The sequence below is a fragment of the Myodes glareolus genome, chromosome 2, assembly GCF_982192425.1.
Source record: "Myodes glareolus chromosome 2, mMyoGla1.1, whole genome shotgun sequence".
NCBI classification, from domain to species: domain Eukaryota; kingdom Metazoa; phylum Chordata; class Mammalia; order Rodentia; family Cricetidae; genus Myodes; species Myodes glareolus.
This window is the reverse complement of record NC_142027.1, coordinates 6,502,847-6,515,690: the sequence shown is the minus strand read 5'-3', so window position 1 is coordinate 6,515,690 and position 12,844 is coordinate 6,502,847. Positions and strand designations below refer to the sequence as shown.

The 12,844-nt window shown below is 49.1% G+C and overlaps 1 protein-coding gene across 3 annotated transcripts in view; it reads right to left on the bottom strand.

Annotated features, from left to right (window-relative positions):
• Nucleotides 1-2,087: 2,087 nt before the first annotated feature.
• The window catches only part of Hlcs (holocarboxylase synthetase), a 176,558-nt gene continuing 165,801 nt past the window's right edge, over nt 2,088-12,844 (bottom strand). For all 3 annotated transcript variants that reach the window (XM_085685801.2, XM_087898959.1, XM_087898964.1), the window contains exons 9-11: nt 7,826-7,940; nt 6,167-6,380; nt 2,088-5,091 (exon numbers count right to left, since the gene is read on the bottom strand). In XM_085685801.2, coding sequence (XP_085541927.2) covers nt 4,920-5,091; nt 6,167-6,380; nt 7,826-7,940 — 501 coding nt within the window. In that variant the 3' untranslated portion in view covers nt 2,088-4,919. The remainder of the gene's footprint in view (nt 5,092-6,166; nt 6,381-7,825; nt 7,941-12,844) is intronic.

The window sequence follows — 12,844 nt, the reverse complement described above, 5'->3', positions numbered from 1 at the left end:
AATGAAAATGGTGTATACATGTAAGCATTTTCTACATAGCGAGCGCTTCGGACACACGTCGTGTGTAACAGAATGGAGACCCTTTTTATAAACACACCAGCAGTGTTTCAAAATAAACTGTCATCACTTTGGTTTCACACTTACGATTTATTTACGGGTGTTATTTTTCTGGATGGGTGTAGCTCAGTAGTCCAGTGCTTGGGTGACAGAAGACGCTGAGTTTAAACCCCAGGATGGAAAGAAAATAAGAAAATCACTATTCAGAAGTTCTCATGGCTCTAACCTGAACATCTGTCTTGACCAACATCTGCTTTATCACCTTTCAATCTCTCTACACAGGAAATACTTTATCGATTTACTTTTAATAAAGTTTACTTCGCTTTAGGAAGTAAACTTTCCCACCTGTACCACCTGTACCAAAAGGTTCTGATTTTTTTTTTTCAAAAGCTAACCCTTCTACAATCAATCAATGGCATTAAGAGCTCTCAAAATACGAATTTCAGGTGGCCTTCTGTGCCACGCGGTGAGAACCCCGTTTACTCTTTACAGTGCTGGCAAGGTTAGGAAGTCTGTGTAGAGGGGACCGGCGATGGGAAGGCTGCGCACACTCGCCGCTTGCACTTGGGCCTCACTAGCTGCTCTCAGTGTCAGCGGTAATAAGCTGAGAGTGTTATCTTTTATGTTCATGAATCTCACAATTAAGCCATATTGCACAATTAAGTAATAGTTCTCAGAAGGTCCATGTTTGATTCATGGGCATTAGCACCAACGTTTTCCAATCAAGTACCACTTAAGCATTTTTGTGTCAACCAACCTGGTTATTCACTTCTGGGCGCTGTAAGGATCCACGAGACACAAATCAGGAAGGCTTTTGGAGCAGACTAACAGGTTAATTGAGGGAGGAAAATGACCCTGTTATAGATTTACAAATGCTAATGTAAACATAAGGGAGTTTGTGTTCCTAAAAATTAAAATGCATACTAGCAAAAATTTCCTTATTTGAACAAACATCACGCTTTCATGGCCTAAATATAGGAAGAAAGATTCCTCAGAAAGCCAAACTGGCTTACAGAGGTTACGAACTCTGGCAAAGTTGCCAAGCAGTTACCATGGCAACCCCATACTATTCCCCTCATCCTCAAGATTCTGCCCAGGGAATTAATTCCCTCAATTCCGGGAAGCTCTGACAGAAGAGGAAGCATTTTAGTAATGATACCACTCTTTCTCTCTCTCTCTCTCTCTCTCTCTCTCTCACACACACACAGAAAAAGAGAAAATCATAGTGGGCCCTATCTAAGATGGACCACATTGACCAAAAACCACTACATCGAATGGATTTGAAGCCTGAACCCAATTCAAGGCTTTGGCCCTGCACGGGGCCTCCCAGGGAAAGGAATTCCTTTATGTTCCTGGAAGCCCCTTTCTAGAAAAGCCATTCCTTTCATACCTCTGCAGAAACAGGAAGGGGATAGAAGGGCCCGCCTCCCCACCCCTTCCCCTTTCATCCTCTGAGTCTGGGACAGGCCTTCCTCCCTTCCACCATAAAGGTGTGTGTGTGTGTGTGTGTGTGTGTGTGTGCGCGCGCGTGCGCGGCTGCTAGCAGTTTCCATACACAAAAGCTATCCAAGTTTTAATCTGTAGAACTGCGAGGTAGCTGGGGGTAGAGAGTGGAAGTTGCTACAGATCCAGTGGGACCAAAAGGCATTTTTCAGCTTGAGATTTTGGAGACTGGCAGCCTGTGGGTATCTACAGCACATGACTAAAGCTGACCCCAAGCATAGGCGTGACATATGATGTTACTGTCTCAGGACAAAAACACCTTTAGTGAAAGCCGAGTGAACAGCTAAGGAGCGGTGGCTGGAAACGCCCCTCGCCGGGTAGAGACCTGGTACTTTCCTAGTGAGATTTCTTTTCTGCCAAAAACATCTAAAAACTCACGAAGCACGTGTAAGAATTCCTGAACTCTTACAGGTGATCCTTGTCGTGTAAACATGTTTAAATAGTAAATAAAGATGGTGTGATCAAAAGCTACTGGCTATTTTTAATAATGACACTGGTGGTAAAACAAGAACGAGCCGGAGCCGTGGTGAAAATGTGAAAAGTTTATTTTGGTAGGGCTGGCTTTATAGGCATTGGTTTACAGTAATTCTCTTCAGAGATGGTTCTTCGAAAAGCTAAAAAATAAAAAACAGCAAAAGTTTACATTTTTGTTTATTTCAAAGATGCATAGTGATAAACCAGGAATGAGGAGGTCCCATTTCTGGCAGATCAGGAAAGCAAAGCCCCTAAAAATCCCCTCTTGCGTTCTGGAAGTGCCGGGTGAGACAGGCCAGGGCATTACCACATGATGTGCTAGGTGTAGGGGAACCCCCAGAGTCTGTGGTCCCTCACTGGGTGTGGATCTGACCAAGCTGCAGACAGGACATCGCTGCCACGTTGAGTCCTGCCATGGCGCACAGTGAGACCCACAGGACAGGCGTCTGCCCGTCAGGGCTCCCTCATTGCTTTAGCTCGGTCAGGTGAGACCCAGCTTTTGCTGAGTGTCCTGTGCCTTCCAACACAGGGTAGATATGTAAGCAGCTTCCCGTCAGGAGTCACCTGCTCTAAACCACACACAGTTTCTGAGTTAGGTGGCCACATCTCAAGGTTAGGACATAGCAAAGTTTCCCTTAAGACCCTGTAAAGTTCCTTGAGATCTCAGACTGCTGAGTCTGTAAATAAATACCCATCCTCCCCACCTCTATCAGTAGAATGTTCTCTATGACGTGGACTTGGAAGTCTTTGGTTCATGTGAGGCAAAGCCAGGCCAACGAGAAGCACTGGCTTCAAGGCTATTTTGCCTCTCTCAGGACAAGTGGGTGTCATGTTTGCATAATTGAGAATACCCCTAAACAGTGTAACTCCTCAGAGAGGCCGAGCACTCTGCTCTGACAGGACCACACTTCATTAGTTTTAACTTACAGAAAGGAAATTAAATGATAACATTTTTTTCCCAAAGTAGAACTACCCAGAATAGGCCTTCAGCTTAAAATAAAACATAGTATGTTTTTCATTAAATAATCCCCCAAAGAAATTTAAAATTTAATGATGGCAGTCCTGAGAGACAATGGGCCTTATATTACAAAGTCTGAGAACCAAAGCTTACAACATCAGCCTGAAGATTTCGTCCTCGATGACATTTCACAGACTCCCTCTCCAGGCTCAGTCCATTTTGTAATTTTGGGGTGGTGTAGAATTTTATTTAAACTCACATGTATTTTTAAAAAAAAGACCTAAATATAAATGCATATGCAAGAAAAGTGACCTTTTGAATTCTTTTAAAGCTGCACGCCCTCAAACACAGAGCAGGTTGGTGGGGTTTACCGTGTTATTTCTTGCTGCCAGTGGGGTTGTCTGTGCTAGCCTGAGGGAGATGGTTTCTCTACTGAACACCTCAGGTTTCTGGAGCGTGGCCTGACTCCGTAAGACCTGGATAAAGATGGTACTCATTTGTGATGAGGGGATCTTGTTCAAAGCTGTGCATTCTGTTCCGTTTCCTTTCCATTAACTGCGCAGGAAGCGGGGAGAGCAGACAGGAGTTGGTTCTTTAAGGCTGGGCAGAAGTGGGTATGATTCACGAACTCCACGGAGATGGGAGGGACATAGGAAGCACGCACACATCTGGAAGCAAACCTAGAAAGGCTTCCTCTCCTTTGTTCTTCCACGGAGACTTTTAGCACATCAGAGTTTGAACATCTTCTTTTAAAGTCATACGTGAGTGCTTGGGCCCACATGCGTGCTTGCACGCATGCACACACATACGTACGCGTGCGCACACACACACACACACACACACACACACACACACACCCCTGCAAACTTCCGTGTCAGTATCTCTTTCTTCGATGACAGTACAAGGAAATAGGGGGCAGTAAATCTAGACTTACCATACAGTGCCACACACTCCATCCGGCATGAGGGCGGCCCTGTGGGAATGCTCCACATGCTAACAGAGCCCACAGTAGGCTTAAAATCTCCAAGAATCATCCCTTGTGTGGGCAGGAGAGGGAGCTGATATCTCCAATCCAGGTTAAGCATCAACCTCCAAGGAAGGTGTCATCTTGGCTTAAAAGTATAAACCTTCAAACCTCTGACCCCGGGAAGGAGTGCTCATTGCATAATGGCAAAGCAAGGAACTGACTTCCTCTCCAAGGCCACTGCAACCGAGTGGGCTGGCGGCTGCTCTTCAGCCCCGGGTTACTGCACTATCAGAGCGCAGCGACCTCAGAGAGCCTACCCTGATTAAGAAAAGCAACAGCAACCCCAGAAACAAAGCAGAAAACAACTCAAGACCTAAGCACCACGGTGTGTTCTGGGCAAACCCTCTGGAGGCTCACAGGAGGACCTCCAATGCAGCATTTGCCCAAGCGCAGGGCACTGGCTGTCTGAATAGAAATGCCTTCACTACCTGGGAAATACCTGCACTATCTCATTGCATTTCCAATCCCTGCCCCTCATTTTCTCCTAGTAAACATATGTCCAAGCCCTTGTGGAAAAGAGCATTTGACACCATGAGAGGCAAACTCAACTAAGCTAAACTGGATCTTCACCTGCCAGCCCTTACCAGATGCATCTTCAAACACCCAACACAATCACAGATATAAAAAGACAAAACCAAAATCCAAACTTGGAGGTGGGGTGGGACGGGGTGGGAGTGGGGACAGGGAACCAACAAGCGGAAGAGCTAACAAATGACTCGGAGAAGACACTGGCCTACAACTCTACATCAGTTTCCCAGGCTCTGGGCAGGCAAAGACGACAGCCATGTCAGCAGAGTGCTTGCTGGGAGCTCCCAGGAGCTCCTGGGAGTGGCTTCCCTGTCAGTTCGCTGCTGCTGCTGCTGCTGCGCAGGGCAGGTCCAAGCTGTCTGGGGACAGGTGCTACTGTCGCTTGGGCAGGATGAGGTTTCTCAGCATGTCAAAGGAGTTGCCATCTGGATGCACCGTCACCACCTCACCACCCTTCTGGTGGACCTGCAGGAACCCGGAATCATCAAGCCCCACGATCGACACCTGTGGCCCCTCGGTGCTGCCCAGGCGGACTTGCTGACCACTGGAAATGGAGCACATCAACAAGGGGGTCACAGGAGGGGACGGAAGGCTGGGACACAGAGCCGCGTGACTATTCACGACAAGGAACTAGGACCCTGGAGACCGGCTGTGGCTTCTCATAGTGACCTCTGACCTCCTCTGTCCCTGTGAAATGTCTCAATACTCACCAGCCACAGTGGTAGGCTGGGTCTTCTGTGTAACACGTTGCTAATTCTGATTCTACTGCTGATGGCTTGTGCCCCTCCTACCCAGGAACTCAACACACTGTGCAAACTAAAGGCAGTGGAGGGGGCTGTCTGGGAAAATAAGGGGGAAAAGAAGGGACAAGGGAGAGCAAGGGGGACCAGGGAATATGACCAAATTATACTGTAAACATGTAAGAGATGTCATAGCAAAAATTCACTACTTTCCAAAGCAATATGTTAATAAAAATAAAGGAAAGGGAAAGAAAAACACTACTTAGGGCAGGCAAGGCGGGCTCAGTGGGTGAGGCACTTGCCCCATAAGCCTGGTGGCCTGGGTTCAGTCCACCCACGTAACCCACGTAAAGGTGGAAGGGGAGAACTAGCTCCACCATGGTGCCCCGCCTTCTCCTAAGTCTGAGGACACTGGCTTTCGGAAGGGTCTTATACACTCGTGGCTCCCACACCTCAGCTGCAGGAGGCTGCCAGGAGCGTTTGTTAGTATGTGGGGCGGACCTCAGCCGTACAGTATAGACTTAGGTGATCCTAGGTGCAGGAGGCTGCCAGGAGCGTTTGTTAGTATGTGGGGCGGACCTCAGCCGTACAGCATAGACTTAGGTGATCCTAGGTGCAGGAGAGGCTGCCGCTGTTGCATCTCACTTTGAGATCTAGAAGGTTCTACCACTTAGTGTGTGGGATTAGCTCCTCACAGCTCACACTAAGCTCCTTCTAGATGTTCTCAGTGCACCCCCAGGATGCTGGTCCCTCACTTCTGGGTAGGCTGAGTCACTGGGAGTTAAAATAACCACCTGAACTTCCTCTCGGCCCTCACACTGAGAAACTGAAGGACTAGCGTCAGGGAATTTCAAAAGAAAGAAGGCAGTGGGTACTGACCTGTGCAGCCAGTACTTGTAATAGAGAGGAAGGACACCATTGGGCCCCTGGTCCTGAAAGGCGCCAATCAGTCTCTCCAGCACGGTTGCGGCCCTGGCTATGAGGTAATCAGCTCTCAAGGGCTGCAGGCCTGCGCTGTGTTGCTTGTTGTGTTCTGCGATGAGGTCGTTGATGCAGATGGTAGGGTTGCTGTTAGTCACGTTAAATCCACAGCCTGGACAAAACAGACAGACAAGCAGTCGGACATTATCAGCGGTTCTCAGCCTTCCAAACGCTGCGACCCTTTAATATAGTTCTTCATGTTGTAGTGAGCCCCCCAACCATGAAATTATTCCATTGCTACTTCATACGGTAATCTTAATCTTGCTACTATTATGAACCATAATGTAAATATCTGATATATAGGATATCTGATATGCAACCCCGCCAAAGGGTCACGACCCACAGGCTGAAAAGCCACTGTCCTAGATAATGGTGCAGACTCTCCCAGTGTCCACAAACTGAGGTCTGAGGGAGAGTAATGATATCAGTTACCATCAACTTGGGCTATGTCTTTCTAGAAGCCAGAACATTCTGTTCCTCATCCTGAAACCTGCCCCTTTTGACTCTCCAGTCACCAAGAGCTGTAAAAATGTAACCAAGCTGCACATTCTGCCTCTACTCCCACCCGACACCATCCTTTAGCTTCCTGAACAATCCTCTGGCCTCAGTACCAGCAGATGGTACTTAGAATCTGCACGTGGCACAATGGCTCATCTAAACACGGGATGTGGTGCTGCTCGCTTCGGGAAACCCTGCAAGTCGGCAGCAGAACTGAAATGCAAGCTTGTGTTCTTTGGCACCCTGGACAGGATCGCATGTTTCTGTCTGTGGCTGCTTTCTGAGTGGCAAGTGAGCTCTACTGGGAATTAGGGGGATCGGTGGTTGGATGATCAAGGTCCCAAGAACTTCTGAAACCGCTGTGGCGCCGCCTCCTCCCTGGATGTGCTGAGGTGATGCAGGCAGGGACTCTGTTCTGCTTTGACTAGCTTGAGTTTGTTTTTGATTTTGTTCTTTAAGGTTAAAAAAGCAATATTTTTTTCATGGCTAAGAATGCAAGTCCGGCAGCAAAAGTGTCTTCGCTACTGTCCTAGCTTCATGTCTGTTACTGTAATAAATACCCCAACAAAAACCAGAGAACAGCGCTGCCCACCCTGGGCTGTGTTTTCCTGCATCAGTGAACACAATCAAGACAATTTAGATGCCCGCCAACCTGATCCCCTCTTCCAGGCCCTTTCCGGCTGGTTCTACATTGTGTCAGCTGACAATTAAGCTAAGCACCGCTGACATTAATTAGTGCTTATTATAAAATGTAATTATTGTAAAAAATTCTTCCTAGCATTTCAAGTTCTGTGAGAAGCAGACCCATGGAATGACATCTGTGAGCTGTGTCCCAATCTGGCAGTCTCCACAGCCCCAGACAGGAACTGCTAAGCCCTCGAAGTGTTCTCAGTTCATCTGGTCTTCTCTGATTCCACGCCCCACTCTGTAACTTAAGACTAAAAACACTGTCTCATAACGTCATCTGCTCTTCCAGGTAGAGAGGCATGCATAAGACATTTAAATTGTTGGTGTTTTGCTAATATAAAAGATGCTGGAGGGAGGGCTTTAAGAACTTACCGATAAGGATATAGAACATTTCTCCCATAAGTGTTGAATTAACCAGAACTCCACCAATTTTCATGAGATCACTGTAATAAATATCGTTGGGCCACTTGACTCGCAAGTTGATCTCCTAAAAGAAAGCCTGTATGTTAACTAAGCAATAAACTGTAGGGTAGCAAGCGACAGAACAGAATATGAACAGAATACTCATGAAGCCAAAGGGACAGGGACCTGGTCCTCCCTCCTGCTTCAGACAGTTGATCACTTGTGGGGCGTAATACAGTACTTTTTAAAAACTTACTTTATGTGCATGGGTGTTTTGCCTGCATGTGTGTGTGTGTACGCATTGTGTGCAGACCTTGGGCCATGAAGGTCAGAAGAGGGTGTCAGATCCTCCCAAGACTGGGGTTATATAGTTGTGAGCTGCCCTGTAGGTGCTGGGAATCAAACTCAGGTCTCCTGGAAGGGCAGCCATTGCCTTTAATCGCTGAGCCATCCCTCCGGTCCCACCTAACACAGAATTCATGCACCTGCTGGGCCAGAAGGTACAGCCCATCAGCTCAGCACCCTCACCTGCTCCCATCAGTGCCTCTCATTAAAATATCTTCCGCACAACTATTACAAACTCAAGGCCTGTCTGGAAAACATAACGAGTTCAAGGCCAGCCTGGACAACTCAGTGAGACTATTACTCAAAATAAAACTTGAAAGAGTGAGCTGGTGGTGTTAGCTCTGGTGGTAAGGATGCCTTAGGCTCAGCCTCCAGCACTGTGAACAATCTCCCCAAACCAAACAACAGACAGAACAAAGAACCCGACATCTGCAGATGTCTCGTAAATTTAGTTCATTAATACCTCAATGTCGCCACAGTCACCAGAAGGCAGGTGTGGGGGGAGGAGGGGAGACACTGACCTCTGGGTTCTTTGCCCTTAGAAGTCATTGCAGGGCAGACAAAGATGGCTTTGAGCTGGCCAGAGTCCCAGAGGCAGGTCTAAGGGTGGTGTAAACCGCTCTGCAGAAGCAGGGAATCTAGCGTCCTTAGAGCAGGGTTCTCAACCTGTGGGTCGTGACCCCTCTGTGGTCAAATGACCCTTTCACAGGGGTCCCTTAAGACCGTCTTGCATATCAGATATTTATATTGCTATTCCTAACAGTAGCAAATTACAGTCGTGAGGTAGCAATGAAAACAATTTTATAGTGTGAGGGGGGGGCTCACCACAATGTGAGGAACTGTATTAAAGGGTCCCAGCAGTAGGAAGGCTGAGAACCACTGCCTTAGAGATTACCTTGCTAACAGGCGACTTGAGTACAGCAGTGGACTTGTCCTGTGGCCATATCTCCATTACGAAGGGTACGGTCTGCTGGGGTCTGCCTGTGCCCTGGCCACAGGAGAATGGACAGGGTGGACACTTCCTTGATGGAGGCCACCCATCGACCTAACCCCTCGAAACAGACTGCACTAGATCAAGACTGGATTGGTCCTAGACCTTGTCTGGCAGCCAGGTTGGGTCACGGGCAGGCAAAGGAAATCCTTACGGAGATTGAGGCTGGAGACCTAGAACAATAAAGCTGGGAACAGTGGCGAATGGCCTCCAAGTCTGTGGGGGCCCACCGTGTGGCCGTCTGTGTCCCTGTGCTGGGGACTGTCCACTGCGTGGCTGTGTCCCTGTGCTGGGAACTGTCTACCGTGTGGCTGTCTGTGTCCCTGTGCTGGGGACTGCCCACCGTGTGGCCGTCTGTGTCCCTGTGCTTGGGACTGACCACCGTGTGGCTGTCTGTATTTATCCCTGTGCTGGGAACTGTCTACCGTGTGGCCTTCTGTGTCCCTGTGCTGGGGACTGCCCACCGTGTGGCTGTCTGTGTCCCTGTGCTGGGGACTGCCCACCGTGTGGCCGTCTGTGTCCCTGTGCTTGGGACTGACCACCGTGTGGCCGTCTGTGTCCCTGACCACCGTGTGGCTGTCTGTATCCCTGTGCAGGCGTGCTCCCTCCTACTGAGATTTACATGGTTCCTGAGCTGACATCTCTTGGTGGTAGCAATTGGGGACTTAAGCCCATGGTTTTCCAACACCCAGCCTAGGTGCTTAGTGTGATGCTCTGTGACCTACCGCTGCCACCAAATCCCCTCCTCTCCTACCAGATCCTCATGGCCACTGGGCTTTAGGAGCCTCAACACACCTGTCTGTTCAGGTTGAGACGAAAGAGCAGCAACAGAAAAGGCCAAAGTGTGGCTGGAGACGCAGGTGCTCACCAGGACTCTTCACTCTTTCCTGACTAGAACTGGGATCTGTGTTGAGCAGCTGCCAACCACAGAAGACACAGGGGACAGCCTGGCTGAGTATTGTGGGCATTCGGTGAGGGAGGTTGGGGTGCTGCTCCCCATCTTCTCAAGACATCACCATCACTAAGGCTGACAGACCAGTGTCTCCAAAACAAGCAAGCTAGACCTTTGGTCTTTGCCCTTCTCCTAAGACTTGCTCTCTCTCCTCTTGTGCCCACCCTCCTCCCTCCCGTGCTGTTCCCACCCTCTTCCCTCCCGTGCTGTGCCCACCCTCCTCCCTCCCGTGCTCTGTGCCCACCCTCCTCCCTCCCGTGCTCTGTGCCCACCCTCCTCCCTCCCGTGCTCTGTGCCCACCCTCCTCCCTCCCGTGCTCTGTGCCCAACCTCCTCCCTCCCGTGCTCTGTGCCCACCCTCCTCCCTCCCGTGCTCTGTGCCCACCCTCCTCCCTCCCGTGCTCTGTGCCCACCCTCCTCCCTCCCGTGCTCTGTGCCCACCCTCCTCCCACCTGTGTTCCCCATTAGGGAGATGGCAATGAGATCAAGTTCCCATCCCCCATGTTCTGGGCTTGGGCCAGGATTCTCTGCATGCAGCAGTGGCTTCTTTCTGAGCTGGCCCTGTGCTCCAGCCCTGGCCTGAGTTCAGGTTTCTGCTCTTGTTCAGGAAGGAAATAACTCATACAACTCCCGGGTTCTCCTTCGGGCAAACAAGAGCACCTACCCTACGGTGGAGAGTGAAGCTGTGAGCTGCCCTTCTCTTTCCTTCGTGATCTGCTGACTGAATGACTTTGAGACAGGGCTCATGTAGCCAGGCTGCCCTCACATGCTATATGCAGTCTGGATCACTGTGAACTCCTGATTCTCCTGCCTCCACCTCCCAAGTACTATGATTATAAGTGTGACCAACCACACTCTGTTTGTGTGGCAGTGTTAGGGATGGCACCCAGAGCCTCGTGTGTGCAGGAAGCGCGCTACTAACTGACTTACATACTAACTGACTTACATCCATCCTTTTCGTATTTATTCCAACAACTCCTGTACCCCCTTAGATGTAAAGTTCGACAGACCACACAGACCTAAGTAAAACAAATTCTGTCTTCAAATTTTTGGGAACTCATGGGTGAGCTAACAGGGTACACAAGATTCTCTCTCAAAGAAACATGAAGTCTGTACCTCTGCCTAGAGGCAGGAATGTTGGGAAGGGAACTTTAGCTCCCAGGGAAAGCAGGAAGGACTTCACTGAGACACTGAGAGTGGAAGTGAGGGAGGGTGAGGAGTCTGGCAGACAGGGCTAAAGCCACAGGAGCAGGAGTGGGCAGCCTGGAATGGGGAGGCAGCCACATTCTGGTGACACTGAGTTAGCATGCGACATGTCTCCTGGTTTGCATGCTGATGCTGACATCCTGCTAAAGACAAGCTGGCACCCTACTGAAGGTCGTAAGGAAAGGGAACCAACACCATGGAGGCTGTTTCAACCATCTGGCAGCTCGTCTACATAGGTCAACTTGGCTACATCAAAACTAACTAGCCTCCAGCCATGGAGGTCAGGCAGGCCCAGAACAAACATCACATGTCCTTTCTTGTGTGTGGACCCTAACTGTGGATTTGTGTGTTTAATTTGAAGCACCTGTGGAAGCCAGAAGTTTTATAAAATGGCTTGGCGGGGCTACATGGAATGTGGGGGGAAAGCAGAATTAGGTAAAAGCAGAATTAAAAGTCATACAGTAGGGGAAAGGTTTAGGCAGTGAGAGAGATGGAGGGATTTGGAGTGAAATGTATGAGGGGGAAATTAACCCAAATAAAGGGACTATAAAAAGATGTAGGGTCACCTCCCTATGAGTTACTGGTCAGGGAGGCTCCCAACAGAGATTCTTGCTACTTGTCCTTGGTTGCCCAGCATAACTAAATGGTAAGACCCGACACTGAAGACATCACATACTTTTGCTGCAGGTCAGTGAGACCAACCTTGGACTAAGGGGGAACTTTCTCCTGCTGGAGAGATTTCCTAGTGCCAGATGGACTACGGAGGCTAATGGAAGAGACAAGACATCGGGTGGTCTTACCGGAGTCGCACCCTGAACTTTATAATTCCTACCTGCTGGACAAGATGTGCTCTCGGTCACAACAGTGGCATGACTGTCGTGGGGTCAACCAACCATTTCAGATGGGATTGGAGACCTGCTCCTTAGGGAACTCATGACAGATACTGTAGACCTGACCAAATCCCACGGCTGGGGAGGTGTCAGGACCCAGGAGGTAACTTCTCATTGGTGATTTACTAAATAGTCATGTTGTCAGACTGCCACCTAACTATGTCTATACCATAGATCTGTGCTGTTCTCAACCCTGGTCAGAGTCATTTTTTTTCTTTTTCTTCTGTAGAAGGCAGTGGTTAAAGTAGTACAGAAACTCACAACTGGCCGGAATACTAAGAATAAGTGACCACAAGTGTTCAGCCCTAAGTAGACATCTACAGGAAATGCTCTACTTTCTCTAGGCTCCGAGAACATCAAGTAAGATGGGGCAGGAAGGATTTCAGAGCCAGAGGACGGGGAGGACGTCCACGAAACGCTGTCTTTTGTGATCGCCTGTAAAAGACTCGTGCAAGGTTGAAGCAGCCAAAATTACAGTATGGATGGGGAAAGGAATGACATAACCCAACTCCCAGCTGGGGAGCTGTTGCAGTGGATGGATGCTTGAGGAGGGAGAATCATTTTTCTCTGGGGGCGTGGTAGGTTGGATGGTCCCATGCCCATGAA